This window comes from Gouania willdenowi, chromosome 13 (assembly GCF_900634775.1).
Source record: "Gouania willdenowi chromosome 13, fGouWil2.1, whole genome shotgun sequence".
NCBI lineage: Eukaryota > Metazoa > Chordata > Actinopteri > Blenniiformes > Gobiesocidae > Gouania > Gouania willdenowi.
Genome location: NC_041056.1, coordinates 12,525,014 through 12,544,104, shown reverse-complemented (window position 1 = coordinate 12,544,104; position 19,091 = coordinate 12,525,014). Strand labels below are relative to the sequence as shown.

The following is a 19,091-nucleotide window of genomic DNA, read 5'->3' as shown; positions in this document are numbered from 1 at the left end:
ATGTCAAGTCCATTTACAATCTGTTTTTCCATCCCGCTGAGAAGCTCTTAAGAAACACCGATATTACAGCACTGCTATGCTAACAAGACCTAAAAATAAGACAGGCTACATAAGCTTTTTTCAAACTTCAATGCATACTGAATAAAACACTACTGTAAAAAGGGGGTGCTGCTTAGTATGAGTCATCAGCCGAGTCGTGTCTTTCCAAGCTAACGCTTAGTCACAAACGCAGGTAAAACTCTGCCATTGCTCTCATCTTATTCCAAATAGAGACCAAAACCCAGAGAATAACCCAGTACAGAAGGTGGAAGTTAAAAAAAGTGCTTTTGTAGTTCAATCTTTGGAATGTGCAAATGCTCTAAAAGATGGATTTTGGCAGAAATTCAGCTTGAACTGAAAAACTTTCACACCCAATTTAAAATTGACAAAGATTTATTAAATTGAAGCTCCCGGTCTTGTTTTATCAGCTAGCAGTGTCAGTAAAAAGCAAACCATTCTGCGGCAAAGTACAGTACATAATAATAGAATAGATTAGAATAGAATAGAAGCTTTTTATAGTCATTGTACAACATGTACAATGAAATTAGGGTGCTCTTCAAAAAGATATAATACTGCTCCGCACACTATTTACATTCATAACACAAAGTAGAAAAATGTAAAACAGCCTGTTGGTGAGATTCATAAATATTACACAGATAGTGGATTGCACTTTGATATGAATTATTTCTCAAAGATAGGAACACAGAATAATATATAAAATGCATACACGTTGCATACACACTTTAGCAAAAATTGTATGTATTATATATAGCAATATTTGTTTTTTTATTTTGTGTCATTTGTCAATGTAATATGTGCAAAGACATCCATTGTCTGTAATGAACGGCATTTTGTTAATGTACATTATCAACAGTCATTTGTGGCTTATTGGCTAATTCTAAAGAAGCATGGCTGATGGTGTATGATGATGATGATGATGTAAATTGAAAACCTTTTTTCCTCTGTATTTATCGAGGATAAATATATTTATTTGTTCTCTAACATCCTACTGATCCCTATGTGGAAGTAGGGTCTTTTCCTGTTCCCTTGACCCCGGTGTCACGTACTGAGCTTACCTCCGTACTGAGATGATAACCCTAACCCTAACATCATCCGATAAACAAATACAACACGTTTCCGTTCATTTTGAAAAAAAAAAAAAATATTTTTTTTTAAAGCAAAAATTCATTTTTCGGTAGTGCGCATGTGCGTGCATGCGCATATATGCGCATATACAATCTCAGTACACGATGTGAACTCAGTACACGACACCGGCACTACTTGAAGGGAGGGCTCTTGTTTCCGCCCGTGCGGAGTAATCCTCATCGTGTGAGGAGGCTCCGCTTGTCAGTCAGACTTTGAACCGAGCACTGGCGCTCATCATCACCGCTAATCTCCGCCTGACCGCCGCCTGTCATCACCGACATTCCTCCTGCTTCTGCTGACACTTCATTACCACCCAGCTCTTACATTTTGATTAGGATGCACCGTTGCTGAGTGAGAGTGAGAGAGAGAAAAAAGAACCCCCCCCCCAAGGACAGACACATCCGTGGGAAAGATTTGACGGCGAGCTGCGGTCTGGACGTGCACCTTTACACTCGGGGAGTTGCGATGGTCCAGTCAAGGGATACCTTTTTAGCTTTGCTTCTTTTTAGCAGCGCAGGTAAGAAAAAAACACAAACTTTGTGCTCAACTCGTCAATGTGACACACTCGGGTTTATGCTCCTGCTATGGACATTCTGTCTATTCTGTTCAGTGTTTTGATGCAGGATAGGACCGCAGGCGTCCTGCTACTCCCATCCGCGGAGCAGGTGTGACACGGCGGCTAATTAGCTTAGTAGCAGTGCTCTTAAAAAGGCTGATTGAGGCTAGGGAATTATTTTCTACGGCAACACAAACACAGCAGAGCACCCCCCTCCCCCCCCCCCCCCCCCTTTCAGGTTCGAACCTATGTGCTGAGGGAGGAAATTATTGAGTATTTAATAAAATAGAAAAAATCATTCAGGTGTAAAATCGTATTGTGCACAACCTATTTGTGTGTAGAAAGGCTTGTAGGACTGGTACCAAGGATGGGACGTGAGTGTTGGTGATGGGGAGGGATGTTGGTCTCACAAACCTCCTGGTTTTACTCACAGTCTCTCAGATGGAAGGTAGAATGAATGTAGTAGTGTAACATTATAATACAGTCTGTTGCCTTTCAGTCACCCATGCGTGCAGCTGGGAGGATGTCACAGAAGATGAGGGGATGTTGACAAAGGATGCTCGTATCAGGGAAACAGGAGGTTTATTCTCTCTATCCCCCTAGCTCTCTCTCTCTCTCTCTCTGTGTGCAGGCACAACTTCTACTCTGAATCATCTGTTATGTAATCTGATGCCACGGTGAAGGCTTTGAAATGAGATCCTCCAAGTTGGAAAAATGTGTCGTTACATAAGTCTAATTGAAGGACTGTTTGTGTTCAATTGCATTTCGATCACGATTATTTCAATGGCTAACATTAACTTGGGGATGGTTGTGTTTGCACTATGCTTGAGCTTATAATATGCTTAGAATCCTTCCTGTGAGATGAGATCCCATATGTGCAGAGGGGTGTTCCTCAGGCAAGAGTGAGAGGAGGGGTGAGGAGGAGGCAAAGGAGTCCTATCGTAGTGTCACAGGAGTGTAACAATCCTCTCTGTGCTGCTCATTGGAACATTTCATATTAAACTGGAGGAGATTATCCAATGAAACAGGTTCTTCCCCCCCTGTGACATCATTAGGTTTGGAGATACTGCAGTGGGAGGTCATCACTGACACCCTGAAGCACACGCATGTAATCCTTTTAATTAACAGGAAATTGCACTTGAATATTTTGCATTGTGTACTAGCATACATTAAGGAGTCTGTAGCTTAAAGTTTTCCATTCTGTTTCATGGAATGTCAACTATACCTTATTACCTTTCTATCTATTGCACATGTTATGACCAAACAGCAGATCATCATTAAACAACAAAATATTACAGTTTGATGTATTATTGCAAGGAATTATAGTATGTTTTACATTATAAAATCATTTTCTTATGGCTAAAAATCTGTAATCAGTAATATTTCTAGGTTTAAGGTTAAAATGTCTATTCTAACATCCTTTGTTTGCTAAGTAATGATTTCAAGCATATTTTCCTCAAGCTTATTCCATGCCACAGGCGCTTACAAACACTCCTATTTAATAATTTACTGTTTATACACAATCTGATGACTCTGGGAGGTATGTACCTGGAAAACTGAAGCAGCCTGATGAAAAAGAAGCAACATTTGCACAAAAAGACCTCGTAATGACAAGTAAAGCTTTTCCACTCCTACTGCGACATGTCCCCTTCATATTCTGTCATTCCTATCAGCAGTTGTTCTTTTTTACTGTAGCTCAGAATAGCTTTGCGCTCATCTTTTCTAAAATTTTCCGTGACTGCAGAAACCGAACGGCAATAACTGAATTAACGTTTTGAAATTATTATTTATTTAATATTGCAACTACACCCTTTCCAATGCTATCAACTTGTATTTCTCATTAGTAATTTTTACTATTGTAATTAGAATATCAAGAACTTTTAAATATTTTAAACAAAACAAACAATTTAAATAAAATGGAATCTCAGTCTCTGTTAGCAAAAAAATACTACCCTTACATTGGAAACTTTGAATCTGACGGATTACCAATGTCCTGTGGGGTTCCTCAGGGATCTGTTCTTGGACCTCTTCTGTTTAGCCTTTATATGCTTCCTTTAGGACAAATTTTACAGAACTGTAAGGTTGATTATCAGAGCTACGCAGATGACACACAACTATATCTATCACTGAACCCAGATGACTATGGTCCCATTGAGGTGTTGTGTGACTGTTTAGAAAAAGTAAACTGCTGGATGAGTGAAAACTTCCTTCAACTAAACAATGACAAGATGGAGGTGATTGTCTTTGGTAACAAGGAAAAGAGGACAGCTGTCAGCAATTATCTTGAGTCTTGATCTTTAACAGCTAAAGACCAAGTCAAAAACCTTGGTGTTCTGATTGACTCAGATCTTACATTCAGCAGTCAGATCAAATCTATCACAAAAACAGCCTTCTACCACCTAAAGAACATCTCCAGAGTGAAAGGTTTAATGGCTCAGAAAGATCAGGAGAAACTGGTCCATGCTTTTATATCCAGCAGACTGGACTATTGTAATGATCTTCTGACAGGAATCCCCCAAAAGAGCATCAAACAGCTACAGCTGGTTCAGAACGCTGCAGCTCGGGTCTTAACCAGAACAAAGAGGTCAGAACACATTACTCCAGTTTTAAAGTCTTTACACTGGCTCCCAGTCAGCCTCAGAATAGACTTTAAAGTTCTGCTGCTGGTGTATAAATCTGTGAATGGGTTTGGTCCAGAATACATCAGTGACATGTTAGTCAGGTATGAACCCAGCAGGTCTCTCAGATCTATGGACACAGGTCAGATAGTGGAGCCCAGAGCTCACAGTAAACATGGTGATGCTGCTTTTAGTTGTTATGCTGCAAAGAAGTGGAATAAACTGCCAGCAGAGCTGAAGTCAGCATCCAATGTGAACATTTTTAAATCAAAGTTAAAGGCACTTTTTTTCTCTACTGCATATGATTGAGAGCGAGATTTTTAGTCATGTTGTTGATGTCATGATGATTTTACTGATGATTTTAATTGATTTTACTGATGATTTTAATTGATTTTACTGATGATTTTAATTGATTTTACTGTTGATTTTAAATGTTCTTATTGATTTTGAACAATTGAATGTTTTATCATGTAAAGCACATTGAGTTGCCTTGAGTATGAAATGCGCTATACAAATAAATTTGCCTTGCCTTGCCTTGCCTTATGGACATTATTTAAGATAATTTACCACTTTGAAACAGGTGGCCTGATGTGTAGAAACTTTAGCAGACCAATAGTTGTTAAACAATTTTTTTTCTTTTTCTTTTTTCTTTTTCTTTGTCTGCACATCTTGTGTGATTTTTAGTGCGAGTGTTTTTTGCGCAAGTACAGTGGAAAAATGTGAAATTAATAACAATAGTTAACTCACTTAAACATAATGTAAAGAATGATTGGGGGCGGCACAATTCCGTGAAGTTTAAAAGCCAGTAATGAGTTATTAGGAAAATGGGAAGGGTAAACTGCTGTGGAAATAACGTAAACTCTGCAAAGGAATTGAAGAAATTTTTTTATGGAAAATTGGAGCCTCGATTTGTCTTGGCAAGTCTATAGCTTAATTGGTTGTGAAGAGGCAAAACTAGTATAAATGTACAAGACCTGACCATACTTCAATGCTAGATCACTATAGGGTTTTCGGTATGTCTCCTAAACAGTATACAGTAATGTGCCTGGAGGAAACTCTGAGCACATCCTTGAAAAAGAAACCTACTGTATGTCAAGCTATTTTTTCTCTGAGCCAGACTCAGCCAGGTCGATTGCATAGATTGTCTGAAAAGCAAATGATGAGTCAAAATTATATAAATACATTTGGGATTTTATAGCAAATGCAGGACATGGTTGCCTTTACTTTCTGTTCATTGGTAAAACAAGACAAATATACTGTATACCAGCTTTTTCAAACTTATTATTGCAAATCTTACTGTCAGAGTTTAGAAACACTAATATTTTAAGAAATAGACAATTGGTTTGATTCAAGATTCAAAACCTTTATTTGACCTTGAGGGGCAATTGATTTTGAATGATGTAGGCTGCTGCTGCTTTATTCCTTGAATCTGGAATCTATTCAGAAAGGTTGACCAAAACCTTTTGTGCAAAACTAATGGTTTATTTTCAAACACCGCTGATAGACCTTCAGTCTCCTACACCAATAAAACAAACACTTATGCATAGTTACGTAACCAAAGTGAGTGGTTAGAACCCAACAGAATGGGACTTTAATTGCCTGTTGAAAATTAATGGTTTGGCCACAAAAGGGTAAAAGAAAGTTCCTACCTTTATTGCAACTTATTTTAATCTTAAATAAAATGTCAGACTGACTTCTCAGTCAGACATTTTTGTTTGGTTTTTCTTTTTTGTTTTGTTAGTCAGACATTACATCATAATGCTTCACATTTAGTCTCACAGTAGCAGCAGTAGCAGCTTTGTCTGCGCATGATGTCATCCAGCACAGTATTTATCCTTGGTCACTTTTTTCAGAGTTCATCGGACAAAAGACTGCAGCCTTGTACCGTACTGAAAAAGATTTCATTCATTCATACACCCTAGACAGGGCGCCAGTCCATCCCAGCTAGTAGAAATTAGAAATGTATATTTTGAGTAGTGATGTACCGAAATTCAAGCCACCAAAAATTTTCGGTCGAAAACCAAAAATGCCCTTTTGGGCCATTTTTCACCGAAACAAGCAGACTGAAACAGGATGTTGTAAAGACGAGAAATAATTTCGGTATTCCAGAATTTTGGCCTTGGTTTTCTCATTTTCAGTTTTTGGTTTTGGTTTGGTTTTTGGTTTTATTTTGGTGCATCCCTAATTTTGAGGGTTAATTCATTCCAAATGCTCAACATTTTGACATGTACATTTGTTTGTAATGCCCTAACAAATAAATGACCATCATCCGAAAAACCACTTTCATTAATATGAATGCATTTTTGAATACTGTCTTTGTTTACATTTTTGCCAAAACATTTATACACCTGAACGACCTATTGACATCCAGCGTCAAGTTTTACACTACAAAATTGTATTTGTACTTAAAGGGCCCATGTTAAGCTTAATCGACTTTTCCATGCTTTAAACATGATAAAAGTGCTATTTGTGTTTCATACACATGCCTAAAGTGTTTTTTTTCATTGATTCCCTCAATCATTAGTTAGAGGGTGATTTGCTCCTTTCTTACTGCAGGGTGAGCCCAAACACCTCGCTTCAATTTGTTGCCGCGTTCTCACTTTTATGACAAATTTGAAGCGGCACTGAGCTGGAGAAGCCGCGCCTCCAGGAAGCTCTCTGCCATGATTGACATGTAAACAGACACGCCCACGAAGGTGAGCATGTCAGCATCCTTCGCGCAGTGCTATGTATGTATTTTCTACAGTCTATGTATGTACCGGTGAACGCCCCGCCCCAAGCTCTGTCTCGTGTTTATAAAGAAGCATGAGCTCGGCTACGGAGTGGGTGGGAGGAAGGCGGGCCGTCCTCTGGCTATACGTCACCGTGCGGGGAGGAGGAAGTCAGTGTCCCGTCTATAGATACACCCACTCATGCATGAATATGCATAAGTAGGCCGCAAATCAGCTTGATTGTGTAGAATTGCTCAGAAAGTGACTTTTCAGAGGCTAAAACGGGAGAATAACGGGAGATGGGTGAAAAATAACATGACATGGGATCTTTAAAGTCTTAACAATCTGTATTTGGAAAATTATTCAATCAGACAGACATTATAAAAATGTCAGTTCTATATCCAAAACCTAATCTGTTTGAAATCAGTGTGAATCAGACTGACAAGCTACTTCTCAGCTTGAATTGATTTTTCATTAATCAGTCTGTTTTACAATTTAATATTTAATGGAGGCAAACAGATGTTGATGCTGGAAAGACAATTCCTAAAAATAACTGACAGACACCTATTTATTTCAGAAGTATTGGAATTATTTAATACACCGAGAATAACAGTGCAGATGTTAGGTTAGCGTTTTTGTTATTGCTGCAATCGGTAGACTCAATAGCTCTAAAGTTTGCTGCATGATCATTTTGAAAAATTGAAATCATTTAATTTAGATTAAAAGGAAATCCTTAATAGGCTCTGGTTTGGTCTTTGTCTGGGCTGCTAGCCTCTTGATGGAAGTGAATGAGACAGATCCAGGTCTGAGAGAGTTGAGAGGAGATTTGTCGCCTCAGGACGCTAAAAAGATGACACGACATGTGGGCTGTGACCTCCAGAGGTTCTGCAGGAATAACATAAACATGCTTTCCTCAGGGTGTGCTTACCAAAGTGATGCTTAGCAATTGTCTTTACACTCATCAGCTTCTACTGTTCCAACATCTGTGTCTTTTCTGTGAGGAATAAAAATTAATGTTTATTCAGTTTTAATTAAAGAGGTTTGTCTTCATTTTGCTTCTTCATGTGGAACCTTTGAAGTGATATTTCCAAAACACAAAGAATCACTGAACGACAGTGTCATGACCTGTGACTCAAACAGGCTCGTCATATTTAGAAAGATGACGTATGCTTATAAATGTCTCGGATAAAAGGCAACAGTGTCACTCATTTTGCTATTTTAGCTCTAACAAAATTAGTTGATTTCTGGCAGGGAAAGAATCCAGATAGATTACCCCTAGGAGTGAATGAGAGCTGACTCTCATCTCATCTCTCTCTTTGGAATCCTTTCCAGGATGCAGACACTGGGGGCTGGGATAGTCACGGGCAAACCTCTTCGATCCTGTGCAGAAATAAGTGCACAAAGAAGAAAAATGATTCCAATGAGATACACTTGCAAAGTTAGATCAAGAGCTGATTATAGCATTTACCAATTAATTGGTAAAAATGTCAATAACCTGACCAAATATGTAACAGGGAGATTGTGTTGCTCTGTGCTGTGTTTCCGGTATTATTAACCTGCTACTTTTGAATTGGCAGTATTAGGAGTGTCCCAATAGAACTTTTTCACTTCCAATATGATACCGACATTGCTGCCTTGGGTGTTAGCCGATATCATTCCGATGCTAGAATAGCAAGAATTAGGGATGCACCGAAATTAAAATTTGTGGGTGAAGCCGAATAAAATATAAACACTTGGCCGAGTACCAAATATCGAATTCGGTTGTTTTTCACTTTTTTTTTTTTTTTATTTTTTTAATAGTGCATAAATAGCCTAGAATAAATTTTTAGACGTTTTTTTTTTTTTTTACAGAAGTAAATGTTTATTGAATATTTTGACATTTTTTCAAGTATTCCAGTAGCCTTTGCTTTTCAAAAAAAGCACAACAAAGTTTTTCACTTATATTAGCCCTTCAAATAAAACAAAACATGCATTCCAAAAGAAAAAAACTAAAGTGCTTTAAAGGGGAGGTATCATGAAAAAAAAATCACTTTATAATGGTTTTTGAGCCTCAAAGTCCATCTATAGCCAAAGGAGTCCCTTTCAGCAGTATAAACCCCATAGCACACTGACAAATCATTGCACATTTTTCTCCAGGTGATGCACTTGTAAATAAGGACTGGTTTCCTATTTTACCCAGGTTGTTATGCACTTAAAAAACATCTTGGCTCACTGTAGCCTTTCTGTTTTATTTTGCGGTTTCGGAAGCAGTGAAAGGACAGCACTCCTGTGGCCTAAACTAAGTCATCACAGCTCTGTCTGTGCCTTGGTGGGTGGGCTCTGGAAGAAGACATGAGCTTATAATCATGTCACTATTCATGCTCCAAGGAACTGTGTCCCAAATTTCATGATGGGCACGCCCGTGTGTGTTTTCCCAGCTCTTACATTCTGGGTCTTCTTGTTCTTACAGTGTCTGATTTAGGAAATTAGATTCAGTTTTCATCATAATAAAGCAACATGCTGCTGGCTAGTATGTTGCTCTGCTCTGCTTTTGTGCTGCAGGAAGTGAAGCAATATGTGTGCTTTCTCATGCATGCATACATACATGCATGCATACCATGGTTCATTCATTATTATAACAGGAGGATACGTAATATGTGTGGAGCACTGAAAATTTGGTCCTCCGTGCCTTCCCCTAGGCTTACTTGAGATGCAGTCACTGTAGTCAGCATGTGAAGGCACAATACACTCTGTTGGCTGATTCAACACAAGAAAACAGCCATAGCGAGTGATACCAGGAATGGAAGTCAGGAAGATATTGTTTTTCCTTGTTTTTAAATTTTGTAGTTGTACAATGTTAGTTTAAGATGGGGAAAAAAGCAAAAGTAACTCCTAAAACTAGTATTTCAGCTCAAAATAAGCGTTAAAACAAACATATCGGACTGGCGCCCTGTCTATGGTGTATCCCCGCCAAGCGCCCAGTGTGAGCCGGAAATAGGCACTGGCAGACCCACGCGACCCTGAAAAACAGGAACAAGTCATCACCATTGCCTCTCTATAATTTGTTGTCATTACTGGCATAAATTTCCCAAAATTGTGCCCTAATTTCTTAATGGGATTGATTGATTTACATCTAGTTCGTACTTTAGAAGTCGAATGGAATCAGCATGCTTGACTCTCACCAACTTTTACACCAGCCAATTCACTTCCTGAAACAGAACATACCCTCACCTACATGTTTTTAGAAAATATCAGGCATTTTCATGATATCTGTGACACGCCATGGCACAAACCAGGAGCAAGTTGGCCGTGTAGAAACTTTATATCCTGTGAAAATGTTGGGGGGTTTTTTCTAAATATGTCAGTTGTAGTTATGAAGAATCAACTCCATGTTTAAAATAACAGTATATGAGTTTTTAATTAAAATATTGAACTTTGAGTCTGAATTTGATCAAATTTTCTTATATTGGTTTCAGCCAATATGCAGCATGTCAAATTTTAATGTTGACTTCTCTGCTTTTGATCATATTCTGAACGGACAATGTTTGAGGGAATAGTTATTTACTTTCATTTTCACAGAGCAAACTTACTCTGTCAAAGTGAGACTCGCTCGTCAACTTGCAGCTCCGCTTGCTGTACATGTCTCACTGTCAAGATAGCTACGGGAGGAAATCACAAAAATACTTGTTTTGATTTGAGAAGCTGTTCTCCTTAAGGCAGATGTAAAATGACATTGGCGCAAAATTAGTTTGGCTGCTCTTTGTGTACAGCGTTTGTGTACAGCCTGCTGCAGCTGTGATGTTTTTGACTCTGTGTTTCTATTAAGAGCAGATTCTGGTCTAATCAGAGGGTTCATCAAGCTATATGTGTATGTACAGACACTTTGGGGCAGATTCACTAAAGGTTTAGGGGTAATTAAACGTGTGCAAACATCAATCGACGCACTAATAAGGGGTACAAATCCCAGGGAATCAGGACTGAGCGTCTTCAGCGCGTCACAATGCGCCCACAATCCATTTAGGACATTTCCACCTGATCAATATTTATAGTGCCTATTATAAATGTGCTGCCTGAGTGGGCGTGTCTTACTGTGTCAGGAGTATTACTCATAAATGATTATAATTTTTTTTTAATAACCCCCCCCCCCCTAGTGGCAGCTCAGCAGAAAGCAGGGGCTTAGTTACTCTTAAAATAAGTTCTTAAGTTCTTATTCAGAAAATATTTGTAGTCATGTCGAGGTAGCCAACATTTCTGTGGATTTATTACCCCAAAGCACCAAGTATGAGTTAAGTGTCACATCGTTTTAAATTTAATTAGATTTTATGAGGACACGTCTCGGCATTAGGACTTTAGGAGCGCAAGGAGAGGAAAAATTTAGAAAGTGATATCACTGAGGCATGGAATTAGACTTTATTTCATTAGAATTAAAGCCGTATAATAGAGAAATTTATGTAACAGATATTTTAAAAGGCATTTGCAAAGCTAGAACGTGGAGGAACTGCTTTAGATTTTTACAGAAAAAGAATCCTTGTTGCTTCTTCGGAGGTAAGAAAGGTATTATACTCCATCCATCCATCTGTCAGTCTGTCAGATCGTCCATTTATCCATCTGTGCTGAGGATTTATTGATGCCTGTTGATATTGGAAGATTTTATCCACATTATTGTGATGGAAAACACATTCTTATGGTAAATTAAAGTAAGCAATTTACATTAACATGTACTGCATGTTCATTAATGTACATGTTTTTTTCTTTTTAAAGTCAATGCATTCCATGCAGCAATCTTACTGACATTTATGATAATATGAGAGAAACTTTCTTGTATGTCCTGAAACTGAACACAACAACAATAAATACACCACATTCAAACACATAAATGAGGACCAACAATAGAGAGACAGCCCAAATTAAGTTTCAGACCTTAAGAGGTTACCAACCTAGAAAGCCAAGGCAATCATGTAGGAACTAATACTGAAGAATACAGCATAAAACTCATGACTCAGACTCATGCGACATTGGTATTTTATCATTTCTAAAATAAGTTAGTTGGAGGTGTTGTGACCTTTTACATTGAGTCACTCTATAATCATAGCTTCATTATTAGTCTCATATTTACACTTATCGGAGCTAGAACCAGAATGCAAAATACATTTTCAGAGATGCTGAAGGTGTTTTATTTAGAGGACTGAATTTCCCACAATAACTGCCAGTGTTAGATTGCACACGCCCTTTTGACATGGGGTGTAGCTGAAATGATTCAAGAGTTTATTTCAGATTCAGAGAACACTGTAGGACTCAGTCAAACCACTGCCATTTTTAACATTTAACTGAACCTGGACTCTTTATAAAAATATAATTTCATGTTGTAAACATATACTTGTCTATCTTTTAATCTCACCACCAGAAAGATCACGTCGTGTCTCAGTCAATATGCTTTAATAGTCTTTGCGTTGTATCCCATCCACCCTGAAATGATTATCCCGATTAGGGATACATTCCACTTCCCCATCACCATTGATGAATAAAGTTGGGGAACATTCATTACATGACGAAAGTTTTCATTTTCCTTTAATTAACATAATCATAAGTTCTCGTTACAATGATATTAGAAAACGCATTCATGTTTTTCCTTTTCCAATCTAAATTGCTAATAAATTACCAGTTGTTACACACCAGGACCAGATAAGAACAAAACAATTAATCTAAGAATTATGAAAAGTAGCACATTGTTTCCAGCACAGCAACCATGGCAACATGCTTAAAGCTTCACTTGCAGTTAGATTCATTGAATTACAGGAACGTCCATTCATAAGTCAGCACAGCAGTCTGAGGGGGAAAAGATAAAGGCAATTAGACAAGTCTATGAGCTAAGAGGTATTTCAGCTTGAATTTTGAGTTTCTCATTTTGCAGGATGATATATTATCCCACAAAGTATTCCAGATAAATTATATTATTGTCAACATTTTTTGAGACCAAACTATTATAGTAATGGTCATATAATATTATAATAATGCAAGTACACCCTTTAAATGCATTAAACATATTTCTCAAGACTATTTTTTAAACCATTGTAATCGAAATGTCAACAACTTTTAAATATCCTAGAGAAAAAAGGCTTTAAATATACATGTAGCTTCCCCGTGTGGCTAATATTTAAAGTTACTTTCGAGGTTTAATGACCAGCTCGGTTGTTTTGGGGAACTTTTCTGTCATTGTGTGCTGTTTTCTCACTGTTTCCAAAAGGATCTCTTCATAGTATGACTTATTGACATTAACCGCTGAGTGCTCGCCTTCCAACTTTCTTTGCTAGCTAAAGCCAAAGCAGAAAACAAGCATAATGTTAGTGGGTACAAGGAATACACCAGTGGTTATCTATCAATAATAAAGATTAAATAAAGATAAACGTAGAAATATAGATTTCCAAAAAAATAAGTTTTTTCCTCTGGAAGAAATCTTTATGCAATTTGAATTTCCAGATAGTTGTTATGGTCGATTCTTATTGTTCACACAAGGCAGACTCTGTTTGCTCTGCAGTATAATAGGCTACCTGTTTTTGTTCAGATTGTCTGAAATTTTGTGTCGTTAGTACATGCATTTCTGCCTTTTGCTTGTACTTAGTCTGTTTATAATATTGGCAAAAAAAATTGTGGACAAGTAAACAATGTGATGTTTCCGAAAGTATTGAGAAGCAAAGAATTAGACGTTGCAAAATGAGACTTTTTCATTCAGTCATGCTGAAAAAATTGAAAAAGGAGGCAAACATCCATGAAGCAGACTGTGCTAACTAGGGACTTTGTATGTGTGTGTGCTGATTTTTGCCAGCTTCCCTGGTTTTTTTATGAACTTGATCATGTTGCAATTTTCAACCAGTCCTATAATGCAAATATTGCACACATTTATTATTACAAAGTAATTTTGTAACCTAATTACAACTGCATTATTAATACTTTTACATTTTCAACCATGTCAAGAGCTTTGGAGGCACAGCCAGGCTAAATTAATACATTAGGATTTCCTTTTCTATTACATTTCCATTTTAAATTAATGCTGACAAAAAATTGTTCCTGTACTGCATGAATGCTGTCTATTCCCAGTAGGATGCGGGTGACTTGTGCAAGTATACTCCCACTGGAGATTAGTCCACAACCAAAACCATTGGCAGACAAAGGGGTGGGGTGCCTGCAAAGGACCATTTTCTTCCTTATGACAGTATATGGCTGCTTTCTTTGTATGAACTGCTACAGCTGAACAAAATCAGACACATTTTGACTGAACAAGGTCAGGGTGTTGTTGTAGTTGATGTAAGTTAATGATACTACTGCATACACATGTGACACTTTAACATTTTGCACCAACATAGATTTCATAACAGATTACGCCATTCATATTTTTTTAATTAAAATTCCAAACTGTTAAACATTCTGTCAAACATTCTCTCCACTTTCATAACAAGTTGCGTTAAGTATTTATTGTTATTAGTTTTGTTGACTTTATTGTGTATACTATTATCCTGTTTATTATCACCCTTAAAAACATCTTTTAAAAAATCATATTTTTCTAAGAAATTTTATTAAAATGTAAGCCTACTTGGCAAAATGTATAATGAATATATTTCTGTAGGAGGAAGAGAATATGAATGATGATTATTAATATTACTTTAAAAAATGCCAGGTGCCACTCCTTTTTCACAGGAGAACTATGTCTAAGTTTTTAGACTAAACCCATTAATTTGAAACCAGGGAAAAGTGAATTCGAACAGCAATCTACACCATAATCACAGCCGTTATAAATTAGAGGAATAGAGAATGCAAATGAACCTTTTATTACATCATTCAATCAAACAAACAAATGTGTTAATTCAATCATAATGAGATACATTTCTAAGCAGATAAAAGTATGATTATATGTAGATAAGTGAAATTGCTATTCTAGGGAAATAACTGGGCTAAATATTTTAATAGAAAATAAAATACATATTAGAATAAAGAAATTAAAGGTAATGAGCTCCTAAAACGAAAAGGGACAACGCACAGGTTAAACGCACAACAGATATGACATTTATCAGTGGGTAAAGCATATTATAAGTGTGGTGCACGCTGTGTTATGGGAGTTTGTATGTGTTGTATGTGTCAGGTCCGTGGACCTCGGTTTTCATACCTGAAAGGCGTGAAGGCTGCAGAGTTCTAAGCTCTCAACTGCAGGAACAAAGTTTGTTTTGAGAGGGAACGTTGCAAGTTCTGCTCTCTTTGAAGAAGCTTTAGCGGAGCAAGTCGTGAAACAAGGTGAGTCTGACGATGACCAGCACCCCAGGAACTGAAGTTTCTCTTAGAAGAATTCTTTAAAAGTAACTTTGGAGAATGCCTCCTAAAGGATGGGTTTCTGTTAGATATTCAAAAATTATGATTGTGACCGGTCAGTGAGCTCCAGCGTGTGGAGTTGTGGTCTTGTGTGTCAGTGGGACAGACAACAAAGGGAAGATTCTAAACGTATAAAACCATACTAATCAATTCAGCATAATTCATATCTTCTCTTCGATTTCAGAAAGGGATATATCGTCATTCGTAGATAATTTTAATACCACATTTTGTTTAGAAAAACACAGTATCACTTCAAGAAATTAGCAGTGAGTAATGGTATTAACAACGGTGAAATATTGTTGTTCAAAAATCATGTTCTTCTTCCTATTAGATGAGATTAAACAGTGGGTTATCTTTTGATACAACATTTGTGTTGTTTTGGACATTTTAAACCCTTTTACAGTTACCAGTTATTATATTCTATGAATATTAGGATTTTTACCAGGGAAAGGCTTTTCAGACAGTTATAACATATATGCATTTTAGAGCTTTCACATAGATATCATATGGTTCTTTTGTGACTTTTAAGCATATAATAACAGGTTTTCTTTTGTTCTCAGTTTGAAATAAAAAGGTGAAATAGGAGCTCTGTGTTTTCCACAGTCCTGCAGTTGGTTATTGTATGTTTGGCAGTTCTCTCCTTGGAAGGTCAGAGGTCCCCAGCTTTGGACCTGAGTTTGAAGGCCCAAAACAGTTAATTTTGCACGTCTTTAAGGAACATCCTGCCTTTCCCTTTTTTGGAAGTGGTATTAGATGGTACCATGAAAGTTCATGAGTGTTTAAGGAAAGTTTGGAATTCCAGATATATGAACGCAGTCTGTCTTGTAACTCCTACTAGAAAGGGGAGTTTTCTTTCAACAAATTTTTAATAGAGTCTGTTCCTTTATTGGTTGCAAATATTACAATGTTGGTGAATACTGAATAGTGGTAATGTAGGTAATTTACACTTAATGTAAGAAAAACATGAAAAAAATGTTTGCACTTCAGTAAAAACCATTGAGCAAAAAATACAATAAACATATTCTAAATATATGCTAAATTATTGCCAAAGGCGGTCACTCCTCAAGCAATTTCTTTGGAAATTCTAGTCCCAAGAAACGTTTGTGCAGCCTCTGGAGGCTCGCTGTAGCTCAGCATCTATTTTTACATTTCAGCCTGATTGGCCAATAAGGCGTGTGTGTTTGTGTATGGGCGAATGTCATAAGGTACGTTTGTGCCATCTGTCGTCCTCAGCAGAGCTGTTATGAAGATGCCGAGCATTCTTTTTCTAAGACTGCGTAACCCAAACTTGGGCTTTCCTCTCTGCTTTTGTAGTAATATGGAAATATTAGAATAATATCTATTTACAATAAATCAAAATCAAAACTCTGGCTAAACCAAAGCTTATCTTGAGTTTATTTCAATGAGATAACTGTGTTGGATGATATTGTATACAGTATGTGAGGTCTGGAGCATGTGTTTGTGCATAGGCTTTAATGCTAGCAGACCAATGGATGGTTTGTGCTTCCAGTAAACAAGAACAGATTTTTCAGCAGGTGTAGTAACAGGTTTCTCATGAATCATTGCTTGTCAAGTTTGTCTGTAGATTATGACGGGCCAAATAAATGAATCACAGCATTCGGGTTGCTGACATGTCTGACTGAAAAGACAGAAGCGATATGTAGTCATCAGGTTCATGTAGATCTTAACCTTTCAAACAAAGAGAAAGCTTATTTTGTCAGCGGTTACTTTCTCACCATGTCAAAATATATTTTTCACTTTGTAATCTTTGAGAATAACAATCATTCTAATCGTGTGTGTGGGTTTAACCCTGTATGACAGACATATGCAAGAAATATTTTTCAACCTTTCAGATGGTGTTGTGGCTTTACTTAGGATGAAAGTATTAGGGGTGTTCCGATAGAACTTTTCCACTTCCGATATGATACCAATATTGCAATCTTCAATATTGCCCGGAACTGAGAACAATCCAATTCAATAAATACAAATCATGTATTTTTTCGTTAATTATTTTTTAGTGTGGAATGTTAGAAAGTGATCAAGTGGTTTTACTCAAAACATGAGCAATAGAGTTACATACATTTTAACCTTAAACATAAGCTATTCTACAGTTGAATAAAATAAATAAAACATGAATTATAAGACCCTGACGAATGAATACAATAAAAACTAAAATGTATGGATAGAGGTGCTGGAGCAGAGTTTTTTGGGTGTTTTTATTGCTGATATCAATATCGGTTTGGGACAACCTTAGACAACCCTTAGAAAATATGCTGATTGCACAAAACAAAAAAAAACCCAGAATGTTTTCGTATAGTTTCATAAAAATGTATAATTACAATGTTGATGAATAGGCTAGCAAAATTCCCTATAGGTCATTACTACACACTAAAATGTGTGCACTTCAGTAGAAAATAATGGTTTAATTTGGATGGTTGAATACTTATTATTTGACCCTGGGCTAGTATGAATTAATGGCATCAATGTCAGACTGAATAGTGGTTCTACACTTTAGACACCCTGTCTTTTTCTTTCCAGTGAACTTCCCATTGATTCTAACCAGTAGTAGTAGTAACAAAGCAACAGTTCAATAGAGGAAATAAGGGCAGTGGTGCTTCAAGAAAATCAGTCCGGTGTCACGGTCTGAGTTTACCTCCGTACTGAGATTCTTTTACAATCTCAGTACGTGACCGCTAAGTACCGAGATGTACCCGTGCTGGATTAGCCATGCGCAGAGATTGCTGTACCGATTTTAAAAAAATGCTTAAAACATTACATCAGACGACAATCAATTAAAAAATAGACCAATGATAAAAAGATATGATTGCCATGATCAGATTTATATGAATACAACAGCTTATTATTGTAAAGTTACATTAGGTTTACTGTTATTTATTGCATTGTATATTATAATCATGTTTTTTTGGAGAATAAACTACTCCTATTCGTATTGAGAAATGGGAAATTAGTGAAAGGAAGAATACATTATTAAAAAGTATATTCCCAGAGAAAAGGAGCCATTCAACATTAGCTTTGAAATCTCAGCATGGCGAAAGTAGCAAAAATTCATTTCCCGGTTGTGCGCATGCTCATAATCAATCTCAGTACGAGGTAAACTCAGACCATGACACTGGGCGAAGCAATGCATCGACAGATCATTTGCATTGACTCATTTTGTTAATCGGTTTAGTCGGTGTAATCAACAAATCTTAATCTGATATCTGACAGTTCTAAGACGTGCAGGTCTCCCTTAACACTGTGTGTTTCTCTACATCACTGATTGCCTTTCTTTGTTTGGGTGCTGCTGCTGGCTGAGTTCACTTTAGCCTCTTCTGATGCCAGTCGGAATAAAAGCATGTACAGAAGACGGATGGAAGGATAGAATAAATTAGCCCTGGTGGCACTGATCCGCATCCATCTCATCTGTCCTACTTAGTCTAATTAATCAGCAAAATGGAAGTGTTTTGGAAAGTTGTGGCATTTTAGAGCCAGCTATAATAGCTTAGCACAATTAGATGTGACATGGATTAATAAAGGACATTAGGGATGAACTTGAATATTACAAACAATCATACACTTAGTACCATGAATATTCTAGTGTTATTAAAACCCATATCATTAGCATGTTAAACACATGCTGTTAGTAATTAGATAATTTAAATATATGATGAGCAAAAGTCATGT

At 37.0% G+C, this 19,091-nt stretch overlaps 1 protein-coding gene across 7 annotated transcripts in view; it reads left to right on the top strand.

Annotated features, from left to right (window-relative positions):
• Window positions 1-1,283: 1,283 nt before the first annotated feature.
• The window catches only part of ncam1b (neural cell adhesion molecule 1b), a 96,481-nt gene continuing 78,673 nt past the window's right edge, over window positions 1,284-19,091 (top strand). For all 7 annotated transcript variants that reach the window (XM_028464181.1, XM_028464179.1, XM_028464180.1 and 4 more), the window contains exon 1: window positions 1,284-1,702. In XM_028464181.1, coding sequence (XP_028319982.1) covers window positions 1,651-1,702 — 52 coding nt within the window. In that variant the 5' untranslated portion in view covers window positions 1,284-1,650. The remainder of the gene's footprint in view (window positions 1,703-19,091) is intronic.